The following is a 17,925-nucleotide window of genomic DNA, read 5'->3' on the forward strand; positions in this document are numbered from 1 at the left end:
GCGGAGGGGCGGGGTCCCCCCCGGCTTGCATTCTGTCCGGTGGGGATTGGCTAGTTGCCCAGGGGCGGAGGTTGTGGCGTCTGAAGGCGGATACAGGCGGGAGGCGCCTCCTCTGCGAAATCCCGCCGGGTCCCAAGCCACGTCGAAACTAGAACGCGGACCCTCTTCTCTGCACCCTATCCGGACCGGTGCGCACACGCAGGCGCGCGCTCACACCGCAGATCTCCACCGAGGTTTAAAAGCACATCCGTACGTTTTCTACCAGCTCTCCATCATCTTACTAGGGAGGAAGAAGCGGGTGAGAAACAAAATCTTCTTTCCACTGTTCTGACGTTTCTGCCACCTAGTTCCGTGGCCGAGGTTGGGTTCGCACTCCTGCTCCTCTTCCCGCTTCTTGGTAGCTTTGCCAGGAGCGATTTGGCCGTGGGAATCCCTTCTTGGCAGAGGCGGTGTGGGACTCATCAGAGAGGCGCTGGAGGACCGGACTGAGGAATTGAGGAGAGGGGAAGGAAACTAAAGGTTATTTATTATTATTATTATTATTATTATTATTATTATTATTATTATTATTATTATTTTGCAGGAGTAAGCAATATTTTGTTCCCTCCCCGATTTTTACTTTACTCAGCTAGGCAGAGATGCCAGCGCGAATGCCCCAATGTCCTGAATCCAGGCTCAGAAGGGACCACAGAATTTGCAAACTGAGGAGAGGCCTGGGGGGAAGTCTACGGTTGATCAAAACGAGCAAAACTTTGCCAGGTGCCCAGGGTGATCATCAGATTTGTGAAGCAGGCCTTGTCCAATTTTTGCCCACATACTAACTTTTGGAGACGGGTGTTTCCATTTTCTGTTTTCTGTCTCCCACCCTTACCACACCCTTAGCCAGAGTTATGAAATTCTTGGAAACCTTTGCCAACAGCCTCTTCTCTAAGCTTTCTTACTGGTTTCTAGTTCTCCTTCTCTGAGACAACACATCAAATGGGAACATAACATTGGTAACTCAGAACATCTTTCTTTTAGAAAGGGCAGTAAAAAACCATTTCAGTAACATTCCCAGAGCTGGGAAATTTCGAAGGAGCCAAGCCAACTTTTCAGAAGCAGTCTCCAGTATTCAAAAATCTGCTTAACCACACAGCTAGGTCGTTAATGCTGAAGGGTAATTTTGTCACAGCGACTTTAATTCCAGCAATTCTTTTGCAGATAAAATGGGGAATAAATATTTTTGGAACATATGGAAATATTCAATATAGGCTTCCTTTAAAAGACTCATTCAGTATCAGCTTTAAAATTAACTTTGATTAGCTGGGCCTGGTGGGCAAACATGTAATCCCAGGGACTCAAGAGGATGAAGCACAAGGATCACAAGTTCAAAGACAGCCTCAGCAACTTAAAAAATAAAAAAAAATTAAAAATACAGGCTGGGGATGTAAACCCTCATGGGTTCAATCCCTGGTACCAAAACAAAACAAAAACTTTGATTTTGATTTTTCAGAAATTACTCAGGGCTGGGGTTGTGGCTCAGCAGTAGAGAGCTCGCCTAGCACGTGCAAGGCCCTGGGTTCGATCCTCAGCACCACATAAAAATATAAAGTAAAATAACGATATTGTATCTAACTACAACTAAAAAATAAAAATATATTTAAAAAAAAAAGAAATTACTCAAATGGCATCTAAAAGTTATGTGGTACATTGGAGAGCTTCTATTCCCAGGAGCACCATAAGTTCTTGGGCAACTAATATCTCCATCTGATTCTCAGTTTCATCATCAGTAAAATGCATCTTACTAGGGAGGAAGAAACCAATAAGAAATAAAATCCTCTTTAGTTCCTCAGGGTCCCTCCCTCTCTTATTCCCCCACTGTGTGGGGTAGTGATGCATAGTAATATAACTCTTAGATAAAAGAAGGTACTTAATAAAATGGAGATGAATTAGGGGGGAAATTATTCAAGGAAAAGAGGAATGGCCTTGGCTCTAGTTAGTTAGAAAGCAAATGGCAGGTTCATAAGCAGATAAGAGTAAGAGGTTTCTTGAGTTATCATTGGAAGTATTTGCCTATGACTCAAATTAAAGTAGGTGGATTAATAAGAGGACCAATGCACATGGGTGCAACCTGTTTTAGTTTAATCTGTATTTGAGCCAAGAAAAGTCTCTGTAAACAGCTGTTCAGAAGAATGCCTGGGAAAGAGGGAATAGGCAAGCACAAAGCCCAAAGTTTGTTGAAAAGTGAATGTTTAATTTTTGTCTTTTGAGATATAGATATGTCCCAGGACTTTGTTCCCATTCACCTTCAGTCAACAGTGTCCCTGTTTCCTGGAGCTATGACCCTTCTTTTCATGTGTTTCCTCCTTTAACTATTACCTCTGTTACTGAATAAGTGTTGTGTTTATTGCTATAAATGTTACTGTTATAACAGAATTTAGAGTACATGTAAGTCATTCCTTCCATCATCTAATTTTGTAATTACTCCTAAAGGACAGAATCACACATGTATACTCTGTATAAAGGAGGAAAGTACATAAACACTAGAATCTTTGGAAGGAAAATTTCATGCTTCTTGTGTCTACATGTGAGGACACAACTGGCTGGGGAGAGAGACATAGGAAAAAAAATCCAGAAAAAGGGAATAACTTAAGTTCAAGTTGTCAGAACATTTTTTCATTTTTAAATTTACTTATTTTATATATTTATTATATATAAATTTCATGTATATTTATGTGGTTCTGGGATGTGAACCCAGGGACACTTTACCACTGAGCTACATCCCCAAGTAGTTAAGTTGCTGAGTGTCTTGCTAAATTGCCCAGGCAAAACTGTGATCTTCCTTCCTTAGCCTCCTGAGATACTAGGATTACAGGCATATACCACCATACTCCACAGAACTTTTTTTTATGAGTATTTTTTTTTAAATCAGCAATGCTTTGCATGTATTAAAATTACTGACAAAGATATAATGTTTGTTAATCATAGACTATAATTTCTTGTATTTTGAAACATACATGAGTAAGTACTAGATGTATTTTAATGAAATAGCAAAACTTTCTTTTTTGTACCAGGGTACTTTACCACTGAACCAGTCCTCATCCCTTTTTATTTTTATTTTTTTTTTAATTTTGAGACAGGGTTTTGCTAAGTTACCTAGGGCCTTGCTAAGTTTCTGACACTGGCTTTGAACTTGCCATCCTCCTGCCTTGGGCTCCAGAGTCACTGGGATTACAGGTATGCACCACCATGCCTGGCTGATGTGTTTGTTTTTAAAAAAACAAACAACCGTATTTTCTCTTTCAACATAACCTCCTTCTGCCTAGTTGAAAAGTAAAGAAATGGCTTTTTTTTTTTTTTTAATTTTTTATTGTTGGCTGTTCAAAACATTACATAGTTCTTGATATATCATATTTCACAATTTGATTCAAGTGGGTTATGAGCTCCCATTTTTACCCCATATACAGATTGCAGAATCACGTCAGTTACACATCCATTGATTTACATATTGCCATACTAGTGTCTGTTGTATTCTGCTGTCTTTCCTATCCTCTACTATCCCCCCTCCCCTCCCCTCCCCTCCCCTCCCCTCTTCTCTCTCTGCCCCCTTTACTGACATTCGTTTGTCCCCCTTGTATTATTTTTCCCCTTCCCCTCACTTCCTCTTGTATGTACTTTTGTATACCTCTGAGGGTCTCCTTCCATTTCCATGCATTTTCCCTTCTCTCTCCCTTTCCCTCCCACCTCTCATCCCTGTTTAATGTTAATCTTCTTCTCATGCTCTTCGACCCTACTCTGTTCTTAGCTACTCTCCTTATATCAAAGAAGACATTTGACATTTGTTTTTTAGGGATTGGCTAGCTTCACTTAGCATAATCTGCTCTAATGCCATCCATTTCCCTGTAAATTCTATGATTTTGTCATTTTTTAATGCAGAGTAATACTCCATTGTGTATAAATGCCACATTTTTTTTATCCATTCATCCATTGAAGGGCATCTAGGTTGGTTCCACAGTAAATTCCTCAATAGGACACCCATAGCACAAAAGTTAATAACTAGAATCAACAAATGGGACTTACTCAAACTAAAAAGTTTTTTCTCAGCAAAAGATACAATAAGAGAGGTAAATAGAGAGCCTACATCCTGGGAACAAATCTTTACTCCTCACACTTCAGATAGAGCCCTAATATCCAGAGTATACAAAGAGCTCAAAAAATTAGACAATAAGAGAACAAACAACCCAATCAACAAATGGGCCAAGGACCTGAACAGACACTTCTCAGAGGAGGACATACAGTCAATCAACAAGTACATGAAAAAATGCTCACCATCTCTAGCAGTCAGAGAAATGCAAATCAAAACCACCCTAAGATACCATCTCACTCCAGTTAGATTGGCAGCCATTATGAAGTCAAACAACAACAAGTGCTGGCGAGGATGTGGGGAAAAGGGTACACTTGTACATTGCTGGTGGGACTGCAAATTGGTGCAGCCAATTTGGAAAGCAGTATGGAGATTTCTTGGAAAGCTGGGAATGGAGCCACCATTTGACCCAGCTATTCCCCTTTTCGGTCTATTCCCTAAAGACCTAAAAAGAGCATGCTACAGGGACACTGCTACATCGATGTTCATAGCAGCACAATTCACAAGAAATGGCTTTTTGCATTATCAACTATGTGAGCAGGTTGTGAATCCTCCAGGGTTGTCAGGCAGAGAAGGGACCTGACTGTATTCAGAGGCCTGAGGCTACTCCTTCCCACTACCCCATGACTAAAAGTAGAGGCAGCTCTGTTCTGGTGAGATGGTGCTTGAATTGGTATTTCAAGGCCAGAGGTATGTATGGGTGTGTGTGTGTGTGTGTGTGTGTGTGTGTGTGTGTGTGTGCAAATTGTGGGTTAGGGTAGAGCACCTTATCTTAGTTCTTGGGCTATTTATCAGAGAAGGGACATATCAATCAAGTCGTTTCCAGCTGTGGGAGTTGGCTGCTGCTTCTACTGATGACTGCTGAAGCAATGGGGTGTTGCAATCAGTCTGGCATCTCTCCTCTCTAACAAACAAGTGGTCCATAACTTTTTAGAACTTAGCTCTCCAGTGTCCTTTTAAATGGTAATGTGTGATTAATTTAAAATAGGTACCATTTGTAAATGGTGTTTGCCCACAAAAGGAACCGAGCATTTGGGCACTCTGTTGGATGCCAGTTGAAGCCCCATCTTGTGGGCTCCTATGTCCTGTTATTTCTCTTTGCTCCTGAAATGCTTTAAACTTTGGCACTTGGCAGAACAAACTTTGGCTTTTGGTGCTTGATGGTACGTCAGAGGCATGCCAGCCCCTCCCTTTCCAAGGATTCCAGGACCTCTGAGGCATCAGGTCGTATGGGCAAGCAGTATGTGGCAGTTTGCTTTAGTCCTCTTCTCATTACCCCCAACCTCTTTTCCTTTTAGCTCAGGGTTTGACTGGGGATGCAGGGACAAGGACAATAGTGAAGCTCAGGCAGGTCTGTGCTCCAACAAAACTGAAAAACTGGTACTTTTCCATACAAGGGGTGCTTTGCCACTGAACTACATCCCCCAGGCCTTTTTATGTTTTATTTTGAGACTGAGCCTTGCCACCCACTTTTCTTCTGCCTTAAATCATCAAGCTCCCCCAGTTACCAGAAACTGTTCTTAACAAAGGATCTGAAGCGCATTCCTGACGTTGTGTAAATTACTGTCAGATATGTAAAGACTTTACCCTCCTAGGGATTTTTCTCATTGGAGCCAGGACCAATACCTCAGAAATGAAGGGAACTTAGTGGATTTTAGGAATGAGCAATAAGCTAGAAGCAGAGCCTTCCTGAGACCCTTGAAAGCCTTCCTTCTCTGTCTGGAAATCAGGACTACCTAAGTTAGTGACTGCTACCATGCCACTCTCATTTGTAAGCCTTCAAGAGAAAGGAGTGATGGTTAGCAGACTATTTTCCTGGTTACCCTATCCTGAAGTAAAACCAGGTTGGTCCCATCCAATTATAAGTACTCCAAATCAGTGCACTTTTTTTTTCTGAAGTTCACAGCCTGCAAATTCGCTTTTAACCTATACAGTAAGGCTGAGTTTTTACCTGTCCTGTTTCAGCTCCCTCCGAGAGGTCTATTCCTGCCATACAAAGTGACCCATGCTTCTGAGAGTGACTAAAAGTGACAATACACAGTGTCCTCTTCCTTTCTGGTAGAGCAAATGGAATGAATGCTCCAGTTCTTGTGTCCAGACTTGCTTCAAAAGTGTCCCAACATGATTCCCATGTGGGGGAAGGTAGTTTGCCCTTGCTCCTGTCCCCTACTTCACTCCTGTAGTGAATCCCCAAAAGAGAAGAAGTACAGCTTTAGTTATCTATATATGATTATCTACATAGAAAGATGGAACAAAATGTATAAATTGACAATCAATTGAAGTGAATATTAGGTTTTCCCCTAGATGCAAGATTACAAGGTAAGCATACAACAATCACAGTGAATTTCTTCCTTTTTTTTTTTTTTTTTTGAGAGTGGGGATTGAATCAAGGGGTGCTTTGCCACTGAACTACATCCCCAGCCCTTTTTATGTTTTATTTTGAGAATGAGCCTTGTTAAGTTGCTTATGGTCCTGCTAAATTGCTGAGGCTGGCCTCAAACTTGTGATCTTCCTGCCTGAGCTTCCTGAATCACTGGGATTGTGGACTTAATTACACTGCTTTGCTATTGACTCTCTGAGTTTTAGAGAGATTTCATGAAATAGCTAGGTGTGGTTCAATTCCCAGTACCAAAGAGAGAAAGATAGATTTTATGAAACAAAACTTATTTTTATTTAAGTTGTATGTGTGTGGTATGGAGATTGTACCCAGGGCCTCACATATGCTAGGTGAGCACTCTACTACTAAACAACAACTCTCCTCACTCCTTTATTTAAATTTCTATTGCAGGGTCTTCTCCCTAGGACTCAGAAAACTGAGTCAGAAGGGAATGTAAATGACACACAGTGTATTCCCCACACTGCTGTATGGCCTATGTATCTTTCTTCTACCCCTCATCATGTTCTTCTGTTAGGATGAATCCTTTCTGGAGGTATTACAGGTCCTTACACAAACAGACTTCCTTCAGGCTGACTCACCTGCTTTTCAGACAGACTAGCACATATCTGAGGTTAACTCAGTGCTGTCATCTTGGGACCTCTGCCAAATGCTTGCCTGGTTGCAGGTATGTACTGGATGTCATGACTCCACAAAGAAAGAAGTGGGCAGCTCCTCAGGGGATTGGATGGGGATTGAGAAGAACTAGCTGGGACTCAGAGGAGGTATTGCTGAGCGGAGTCTGGAAAAACAAGTAGATTTTCTCTCTTCAGTTTAAGGGCTTGAAGTCTGACTCCACCATTCATCTGCTGTTTGATCTTGGAGTTTCTAATAAGCAAAAGAGACTTATGTAGTACCTACCTCACACAGCCCAGAGGGTTAAATGTAGTCATGTATATGAGAGCTTCACAAAATAAAGGATAACACTGATTATTATAATTACTATAATGATTTCAAGTGCAGTTGCTTTACTGGCAGCCAGCCTGTCTTGAGTTGTCATTTTCTCAAACATGGGCAGATTGAACACTTGGTGTGGGGATGACAACAGAGTGTTGAGGATTTAAAACAGGATGACAGTGTTCTAGATGCAGCACAAATTTAGGTGAGTACTGGGAGTTTGGAAATTTTGGGCATCCCACTTTTGCTTAATATTTGAAACTATAGGATGTAGAAAGTGATACTGGTGACTGAGGCCCATGTTCCTATATAAGCAGTGATGCTACTTTGTGAGTGTCTGAAAGAGCAAAGTTGTATCAGTGGTGGAGATAATCAATTTTGCAACTGTTTGTCAAGGAACAGAAGATGGAGTGCTCAGAGTTAGTATCTTGTGCACAGGTAAAGATAAAAGGAAGGTGAAGCCTTTACCATTTATGTATGATATATCAAAGTGCATCAATGTATTCTGCTGTCATATATAACTAATTAGAACAAATTACAAAAAAAAAAATTAAAAAAGGAAGGAGAAGCCTAAGAAATACAGCAAGGTTATTTCTGGGGGTAGTATCTGGGAGGCTGAGGTAGGAGGCAGGGTATTAATAGCTGTCACATAACCTTCACTAAAAGTGTTTTTCTGGTTCCATGAAATTTCTGGTATAACCTTCTTAGCATCCTTTCATGAAACCAAATTCTATAGATACACAGAAAGTACAGTAGAAAAGCAACCACAGGAAGACCATAACTTACTCTATAGACTTCTTCCAAGGCAGTTCTTGGAGTTGGCTTATCAGGTCAAATATAATGTCTTAAAGATCCAGATAACTGTGTGTGAACAATGAAACCTCAGTTCTGTTGTGGGCAAGAATAAGAACCATGGACATCAGAAAGAGGCAGCTTTGGGATGAAAGGCCATGTTTATCAAACTTTTCCCCCAGGACAGTTTTCCAGTCCATTCAGGTGGGTTAATATTTGACCCAGTCATGCCCAGGGAAAAGGTGAATGACTCTCCTCGTTTGTCTAAGAGCAGGGTCCTTGGTTTGCTTGTCTCTGCCAGGATTTGGGACCTTAGGTCAGTTCTCCCACCCCTTCATGTGAACACTATATAATCAGAACCAGGAGGGACCTCTACGTTCACACAGCTGGAACTCATCTCCAGGAAGAACAGCCAGATCCATCTCTAGTTGGAGGGAAACTGCCAGATTTTTGTAAGATTCTTCCTCCTGGGTAATCTATTGTTAAATTTCTTTATATCTATATACTATTTCTAGTCATTCATCCATTTCAATGAAATGCTTTATCCCTTTTTAAGATCTCTGGGACCAAGTTGATGAGATAAAAAGAAAAAAAAAAGACTCTCAGACTCTCAAATTTAAAATGTTAACAGTTTTCTTTTGGGATAACCTGTATGTGTATAATAGGAAATTAGTGGGATTGGGAGCAAGTGGAGGTTTAAGGCCATTCCTAAATTGTAATAAAATCCCCAGATATCTGGAAAGCCATTTGCTAAAGGGCATCTGAAATACTTCTGCTCCTGCCCCCATTATAAGCATTATATGTGGTTTAGGGAGAGATACAGAAAGTATGCTTTCAGCACTGTTTCCTTCTAACATCCCGACAGATTTCTTTACTTAGAAAAGTTTTGGAAGCTCTTTAAAAACAAAGTGGAACACTTTGTTTGGGATCAAAAGAAGGTACACTGGCCAGTTGAAGGGAAGAAACAAGAGAGATAATTGGAGGAATATGCATTTAGTGTTATTGTTTCCCTCAGGAAGATATTGCCCTAGAATGTATAAAAGGGCCAGACTACATTTATGAAAATGATAACCATAATTACTCTGTCATAAACTGTCATGTTAACTCGCTAGTACCTAAAGGTTGGTACATCCCTTGGATACAAAACATTACCTTTGAGAAAAGGATGGGGATATTAATTGTTATGAAGACTTAGGGATTAGTTTGAGATAAAAGATAAAGGAGTCTGAAGAACACTGGGACATATTCCACTGATAAAAAGTCAACTGACAGTTCCATGTTTGGGTATAGATGTGTATCTGAGTAAAGCTCTGTATGTATAATACACCAAAATACATTCAGATCCTTGGCCTAGGTGGATTCATTTCTACCTCACAAATAATCTGGCTCTTACTTGTTTTCTCCCAATTCCATTTTGCCTGGTCTTGGGAAATTTGGGGTTGAATATGTAAATGAGGAGGTTGAATATGTGAGGAGGCAGATTGTAAATATCACTGGTTGTGGTGCGTGCTGATTGGGATTTGGTTTCTATGTGTTTTAGGGAGTCAAGATTACAATAAAACTGAACAGTCCGAATTACAAAATGAGTTTACGAATTCTGCATATTGGAAACAACGTTACCCCTCCCCCTTGCCATATTAAGACCTGAGGGCTTTCAAACTCCAAAGAGTAACCTGTGTTTTAGGAGGTAAAGCCCTCCTATAGTATCAGTCTAATGCCTTAACTAAAGACGATATGTGGACTTGACTTACACACCTAGCTTTAAGAGATGATGCATCTCAGTAAGACAGGATTACAGATCACCCTATTACCAGTTTCTGATACCCTTATGGTCAGATTATCATTTTCTTCTTCCTCTTCCTCCTCCTCTGCTAGCTGGTGCCTTATGCCACCAACCAAACTTACATAAATCTGTCTCTACAATTCCATTGCCATTGGACTTATGCTACTGATACAGATAAAGACTCTGTTATACCTAGAACCATGGACTTTCTGACTTTAGAGTTAGCAACTCTTGTTTTATAAGTGAAAAAAACCTATGCCTGAAGAGGAAAATGAAATCAGTCATTTAGACAATATTGACTCTCTATTTGAGGCAAGCACAGGATTCAAGGTAAATAATGTGGGCCCTGCCCTCCTGTAGATTATACACCAGTAGGAAACACTGACAAGTAAATAGTCTAATGTTTGTTCAAGATCACATGAGTAATAGCATGCTTGGAAAGAGCACCCATAAAACCTGACAACAGGTAAATCTATTTTGTGATACCCTTATGGTCAGATTATCATTTTCTTCTTCCTCTTCCTCCTCCTCCTCCTCCTCCTCCTCCTCCTTCTCCTCCCCCTCCTCCTTCTTCTTAATCTCCTCCTCCTCCTTCTTCTTCATTCTTTTTCTATGTACATGACAATAGAATGTATTTTGGTATATTATACATCATGAAGTATAACATTCTAATTAGGATTCTATTCTTGTGGTTGTACATGATGCAGAGTTACCTTGGTCCTGTGTTCAAATACAAGGAAATTTATGTCTAATTCATTCTACCATACTTCGTATTCCCTTCCCTTCGTTCCCCTTTGTCTCATCCAAAGGACTTTTATTCTTCCCCTCCCCACGACCCTTGTTGTGGGTTAGCATCCACATATTAGAGAGAACATTCTGTCTTTGGGACACTGGCTTATTTCACTTAGCATAATATTCTACAGTTCCATCCATTTACCAGCAAATAATTTCATTCTTCTGAATGGGTAAAGGTCTTCTTGGTCTTAATATCTAGAGCATAGAAAGTTTGGACAGAAACTCAGCAGGGTTGCCAGCTCAGACTCCCTTCTGTGAACATTAATATACCCATAACCTGTATATTGGCACCTCTAAGGACCAACTGTCCTTCTACTTGAGGGAAGATATTACTAACATCCCTAGCCACCACTACCACCTAATGGCTCTTTTGAGTACTATCTGCCCTTGTTCTGCTTCCTAATTTTTGAACTCAGGGATTCTGGTACCAGAGGGATGTTGACTATGTGACTTCTATGTTCCTCTCCAATCTTGAGAACTTGAGATTTTATAGTTGCCTGTGACGTTTGAAGTTAATATTTGTTCAATATACAGCAATATATTTAATTGATTACAAATCAGTGAAAGGGATAAGATTGAAAAAAAAAAAAAACAGAAAGAGAAAACACACCCAGGAGACTGAAAAGCACAGTATAAATGTGAAGAACTTGTCACACAGGTAGCAAGGTACCCCAGCCATGTGTGAATACTTGTTATTATTTTAGGGATGGCTGTCACTTTTGCAATCATTGCCACATTCTTGGTAAATTCCAGAACACACTTTTACTTGATTCTCTTACAAATTGTAGTCTCTTGCTTAATGGAAACTTTTTAAACTGCAATTTATTTCCGTACTGTGAAATGATTAAAAGATTCCTTGGTGTCTAACTTGGCATTCTTCAACAATGTCTACAGTTACCATGAAACAGACAAGGAGGATCAATGCTTCTTAGAAAGACAGCTTGCTTTCAATCATAAATTAAATGAGTTATTGGTAGACAAATTACTTAAAAATAAAAGTTCTAAAACTCAGTTAAAATTTTACAGTGAAAAGCCATTTTTATTTATTTATCCAAAACTAATAATAAAAATAGCAGCATTTATAGATATTTGATATGAGATGGTATAGATCTGTGGTGTTTTTTTAAAGGCTCAGAATGGTTTGGGTTTTGTGGGTGTTTTTTTTGTTTGTTTGTTTTTGGTACCAGAGATTAAACCCAGGGGTATGTGCTTAACCACTGAGCTGCATACACAGTTCTTTTTTCTTTTATTTTGAGACAGGGTCTCACTAAGTTGCTTAGGGCCTTGCTAAGTTTCTGAGGCTGATTTTGAACTTACAATCCTCCTGCCTCAGTCTCCAGAGCTACTGGGATTACAGGCATGCACCACCACACTTTCTTCCAAGAACTAAGGTTACTGTCAGAAACTACTTGCTGCACGCTGGGCATAATGACACACACCTCTGGTCCTAGCTACTTAGGAGGCTGATGTGGGAGGATCACTTGAGCCCAAAAATTTGGGACCAATCTGGGCAACAGAGCAAGACCCCACCTCAAAAAGCAAAACAAAATAACAACATCAGAAAAATACCTTTTACAAATGCCAAATACCTTTTAATTCTCAAAATTTCAAATTTTGTAAGAAATAAAATCTCAGAAGTTTGTAAGTGTCTGTTTTCTATTTTGTTATAATCCACATTTAATTCTATTTTCAATGATCTGTCATTGAATTAAAGTCATGCTCCAAGAGGGAGTTTATCCTATAGCTGTGTTTGAGTCACACACATACCCCCACACACACCCACATATACAATGGTGTGTGAATTCTACAGTTCAAGGCTGATAGCTCTTGACAGATGGTGGCAGGGATCTTCTTCTCTTTTTCTTTTCAGAATGATGTTGAGAAAACATTATAGCCAATTGCAAGTCCTTTGACTTTATGAAAAGATCTTAGGAATTTTTGTTTAGTTTTTTTACCACATGGCAACATCATTTGCCAACTGTGGGACAATTTATGTATATATGCAGAGAGAACTAGAAAATATTCTCTAGAATAATTCAAATTCCCCCAGTGTGAGAAGCCCCTCAGAATAAACTTGAATTGCCTTTTCTGCTCTGTGGGAATTAACCTCAGACTCACTTCCAAGCATAGCATGGCTTCTTCCATACTCCTCCCTATTCTTTCTTTAGAGTATAAAACAATTCTGCCTTAGGCCATGAACCACAGACTTCTTAGAGAAGTGGAACTGCCTCTTTTCACCTCTAGGTGACACCACTCTCCACTGCTCTCCTCATAGAGAGATGATTGATTAAAATATATGTCCAAGAACCCATCTAAAGCAGTACTCAGGTGACCTTTTTCTGGGCTCAGGATCCCTTAAAAGTCATCCTTCATAGCTCTCGAGTATTGTGGTCTCATCTCAGCAAATTGGAGCTGTCACATTCCTATTTAGGTTGGCATTTGGTGTGTCTTTTCTTTTCTTTCTCTGTTTTAGGCAAGGTCTTATATCTTACCCAGGCTGGCCTGGAGCTCCTGGGCTCAAGTGATCTTCATCTTAATGGTCTTTAATGTCCCAAGGTCTTACACAGTGCCCAGACCCAGTAGAGACTTATGTAATGTTTGGTATTAAATGAATGAATTAAGAGTGTGAGTGGATTTTTGTTAACACTATGACTGATAGAAAGGCAAACACTCAGTGATCCTAATAGATAAGGAAGAATGGCTGGGGTTGGAAGTTGTATTAGGAAAACTATTAAATAGACTTTCCAAAGAAATGGATTAACCCTAGGTAGTAAATTTAGTGAGGAAGACTAAAGAAAATCTGTAATTAGGTGACTGAGGATGCCTGAGACATGATGCCCTGTCAGAGAGAAAAGTACCTGTCCTTTTTAGCCTAATTTGGAATGAAGATATGTGCCCCTACCACTCCTCCTTTTGCCGTTGGCAGGAACCTCTGTTGGAAGCGATGGTGCTGGGCCTAGGCCCTTTATTGTTGGTCTTCATGCTGGGTCTGGTTGTGACCCCACCGACCCTGGCTCAGGATAACTCCAGGTACAAACACTTCCTGACCCAGCACTATGATGCCAAACCAAAGGGACGGAATGACAGATACTGTGAAAGCATGATGGAGAGACGAGAGCTGACCTCACCTTGCAAAGACACCAACACCTTTATTCATGGCAACAAGGGCAACATCAAGGCCATCTGTGGAAATAGAAATGGAAACCCTCACGGAGAAAACTTAAGAATAAGCAAGTCTCCTTTCCAAGTCACCACTTGCAAGCATGCAGGAGGGTCCCCTCGGCCTCCATGCCGGTACCGGGCTACAGCAGGGTTCAGACACATTGTTATTGCCTGTGAAAATGGCTTACCTGTCCACTTTGATGAGTCCTTTTTCCGTCTATGACCAGCAGGCCACTGCTGGCCACTGGCCCTGAGCTGGTTTTGCTTTCCTTTCCTGAGCTTCCCCTCTGTACTTCAGAACAGTGACAGCAGTATTCACTTCCAGGCGCCCAGAAAATAAGCCATCTGCATCTTTTGTGTTTTACAACCTACGTTTAATAAATAAAATGTCTCTGAAACCAGTAAGAATCACTCAACTGCTTCCAAAGAGGATAGAATGGAGTAGAAACATCTTTTTCTTTATCACCAGTTCCCCATCAGTCAATGGGGAGGTATACTTTACCTTTGTGGGAGGGTAAAGTTGATAAGCTCATCTATAGAGAGAGTTGGGAAAACTCTAGGGCTTACAGTTATAAGAAGAATTTTCAAGAGATGAAAATTGTTTTTTTTTCTTTTAAGTAATGAGCCAACATTACTTTCACAATTATGAGTCCTTGGGAAGAAAGTTTAAAACCAACTACCAATACACCAATTATTAATTATGCTTTCTATCTCTCTCTTTCCTTTTCCTCTCTCTTTCTTCTCTCTCTCTCTCTCTCTCTCTCTCTCTCTCTCTCTTCTCTCTCTCTCTCTCTCTCTCTCTCTCTCTCTCTCTCTCTCACACACACACACACACACACACGCACAAATGGCTCTTTTCCAGGAAATCACATGGTTATGGGAAGAGGCTCTGTTCTGCTGAAGTTAGAACCCAAGTACCAAGTGAACCTTCAGAAGCTTGTTTCCATTGGTCTGGGAAGTAGAGTATATCAAGCGTCAGCTCTTCCTGCCACTCTTCTTCCCAGAACCACTTTACTTCCTCTCTTTCCAACACAATTATCTTGAATCTTCAGCTGTAATCAAAGGAATAGGATATAGAGGTTTGTGTCATTCTGTACAAAGGCAAAAGGTGACTATGAAATAGGAGGTGACATTTAAAAGAACAATAGTTATGTTTGGGTAGTGGTCACTATCACCAAATCAAAGGATGGAGTAGTGGTGGAATGAAGTAGTCCCTCATAAGCCATCGCAGTCACTCACATGGTGGGCTCTGCCCTCAAGAAGCAGGATCTTGAAAAGAAAGAACAGTAGTAAGGCTGAGGATATAGCTCAGTGGTAGAGCACTCATCTAAGCCTATTTGTGCAAATCCCAGGGTTCCATCCCCAGCACTGCCAAAAAAAAGGGACAGGAATCCGTATATGTCAAACAAGGAGTTCAGCTGGGGCCAGACCTTGAACTACACAGGTAGAGATGCATCTGTTTGACTCTCAAAAAACTATCTTTGCTGCTTCAGATTGCTCACTTCCTTTCAAATCAGAGCTGATTCCTCCCCAACATCCCCATTGCCACCAGTAGAATCAACTCAGACCAGCATCACAGTTCAAGTCAATTCTAGGAGCGACTGCCAGATGGCAGTATTGGTCTAGTCAGAGTTGTCAAGTGGTTTACACCTCCATCCCTGAAACCTCAAGGGAGAGAAGCAATTCTGAGCATGTCTTTAATATCCTAATTTAAAACACACACACACACACACACACGTATACATACATGTATGAAATCACATGTATGTATGTATATACACATATGATTTCCAAAGGACCTGATTTTATTCCACTTGGAGAATAGTCATATGAGAGCAAAGGCTAGTCTGAAGTTTTACTCTATTCTCTTTTCTCTACCTCCCTCAATTCCTAGATGTAAGCTATTCAAATTGGTGCATAAACTTTCTTTGACCTGAGTTTGTCTAAACTGTTGGAGCTTCCAGTAAATCAAACATTCCCCATACCAAGTAATTATATCACAAGACAGACAATTCCAGTTCTGTGTAGATTTGCATTTCCTCTTTTTGTACCTGGACCACACAGGCTTGGACAGCCACCCAGCAAGTCCTGTTCTGATTCACTGTACTGGCTACGCCAGCTTCTTTCTGGAAAAGAGAGTTTTGCATTTAGAGAAGTGCCATGTTGGAAAATTGTTCACTCGTGGGAAAATGAGGGTGGGAAAAGTTGGGAGCAGAAAAGAGTGGGGAGATGGTACATAAAAGAAGGGGAAAGACGAGACTGTGGCGTCAAGGAAATGTCAACGTGTCATTCTCAACCCCTCTCTCCAGAACCCAGTTCTCACTGTCCCTTCTCCTGCCTCTTGCTTTCTCTAGGCACCACTAAGGCGGTGATGGCTCTGCAGAGGACCCATTCATTGCTTCTGCTCTTGCTCACCCTGCTAGGGCTACAGCTGGTGCAGCCTTCCTATGGCCAGGATCGCATGTACCAGCGGTTTCTGCGGCAACACGTGGACCCTCAGGAGACAGGTGGCAATGATAACTACTGCAACTTGATGATGCAAAGACGGAAGATGACTTTACATCGGTGCAAGAGCTTCAACACCTTCATCCATGAAGACATCTGGAGTATTCGCAGCATCTGTAGCACTGAAAATATCCAGTGCAAGAACGGCAAGATGAACTGTCATGAGGGTGTAGTGAAGGTCACAGACTGCAAGGAGACAGGAAGTTCCAGGACCTCCAACTGCAAATATCGGGCTAAGGCAAGCATTAGGCGGGTGGTAGTTGCTTGTGAAGGTGACCCAGAGGTGCCTGTGCACTTTGACAGATAAATGCCATCCTTGGGTGCTATATAGCCAGTGATTGGCCTCTGATTTACTCCAAGAATAGCAATGAGTAATGCATTTAAATTGTTTTGGACTCTGTCTCCTCTGCTCATTACTTACACTTTCCCTCTATGTAACCCATTTTATTAAGTATCCAAGAGAAATGGAGACAAACTATGGCGAGTCCAGGCTTTTCTATTATAAGCTTCTTTATAAAAGACAAGTCAACTTAGCCGTTTCAGATCCTATACTCTGGAATTGAGTCATTATGTGTATTTATATCACATTTCAAGCATTTTAAAGTACTTTCTTCTCAGTTATCTCATTTTCATACCCCTTGTACCTCTTTGATGCTGACAATGCTGTTAAGGGAATTTACTGAAGACCATTAAGTTAGTGGAAAATCTGAGACAAAATTTCAGTTGAATTGGCTCATTCGGGGCTTTTTCTGTTCATTACAAGGAGTGTTTTGAAAGTGTCTGCTTTTTATTATTCCCAAAAGTCAGCTGTTTGGGGAGTCATTAAATGTTTAGAAATAACATACTGGTAAAATTAGAGCTGTGTGTGATTTGACATTGTTATGTTTGTGTCTGATTATATCAAGGAATGGTATTAGAAAATTTATCTTTTTCTTCCCAAACTTTTGATTCATCCTAAGATGTTACGGTATTAAAAATGTACTAGATCATTAAGATTAACTTACTTTTAAAGTCAGGCATAGTGGAACAGGCCTGTAATCCTACCTACCTAGGAGCCTGAGGCTGGAAGATCACAAGTTGAAGGCCAGCCTGGATAACTTAGTGAGACCCCCATCTCAAAATAAAAACTAAAAAGGGCTGGGGATGTAGCTCAGTGGTAGAGCATCCCCGGGTTCAATTCTCAGAACTGAAAAAAAAAAAAAAGACTTCCTGTTTAAAAGATTTTTCATGTTTCCCTTGTAATTGTAATAAAAGACTTAATCTGCAAGTATCTAAAGGGATTTTTTAAATTTTTACTTATTATTTTTATTTATTAATTTTTCTCCTATACTCTAAGTTCTGGTCTTCCATATATATACCTGAATATCCTCATATATTCTGGCCAGAATGCACAACAGATCCATGACCACAGCACAGAAACCTTTATTTTGTTTA

The 17,925-nt window shown here is 40.5% G+C and overlaps 2 protein-coding genes across 6 annotated transcripts; both read left to right on the forward strand.

Moving 5' to 3' along the window:
• Positions 1–164: 164 nt before the first annotated feature.
• LOC114080778 (ribonuclease 4) lies at positions 165–17,761 on the forward strand. 3 transcript variants are annotated; one of them, XM_027922396.2, is made up of 2 exons: positions 165–249; positions 16,341–17,761. In XM_027922396.2, the coding sequence occupies exon 2, from the start codon at positions 16,358–16,360 to the stop codon at positions 16,796–16,798; it is 441 nt and encodes a 146-aa protein (XP_027778197.1). In that variant the 5' UTR covers positions 165–249; positions 16,341–16,357; the 3' UTR covers positions 16,799–17,761. The 3 variants fall into 3 exon arrangements, with proteins under 3 accessions (XP_027778197.1, XP_027778198.1, XP_027778196.1); XM_027922397.3 differs by having other exon boundaries at positions 215–298; XM_027922395.2 differs by lacking the exon at positions 165–249 and adding an exon at positions 432–519.
• On the forward strand, positions 211–14,377 carry Ang (angiogenin). 3 transcript variants are annotated; one of them, XM_027922394.2, is made up of 2 exons: positions 211–249; positions 13,751–14,377. In XM_027922394.2, exon 2 carries the CDS (start codon positions 13,769–13,771, stop codon positions 14,207–14,209), a length of 441 nt encoding a protein of 146 aa, XP_027778195.2. In that variant the 5' UTR covers positions 211–249; positions 13,751–13,768; the 3' UTR covers positions 14,210–14,377. The 3 variants fall into 3 exon arrangements, with proteins under 3 accessions (XP_027778195.2, XP_027778193.2, XP_027778194.2); XM_027922392.2 differs by having other exon boundaries at positions 219–298; XM_027922393.2 differs by lacking the exon at positions 211–249 and adding an exon at positions 499–519.
• Positions 17,762–17,925: the final 164 nt, after the last annotated feature.

This window comes from Marmota flaviventris, chromosome 2 (assembly GCF_047511675.1).
Source record: "Marmota flaviventris isolate mMarFla1 chromosome 2, mMarFla1.hap1, whole genome shotgun sequence".
Lineage (NCBI taxonomy): Eukaryota > Metazoa > Chordata > Mammalia > Rodentia > Sciuridae > Marmota > Marmota flaviventris.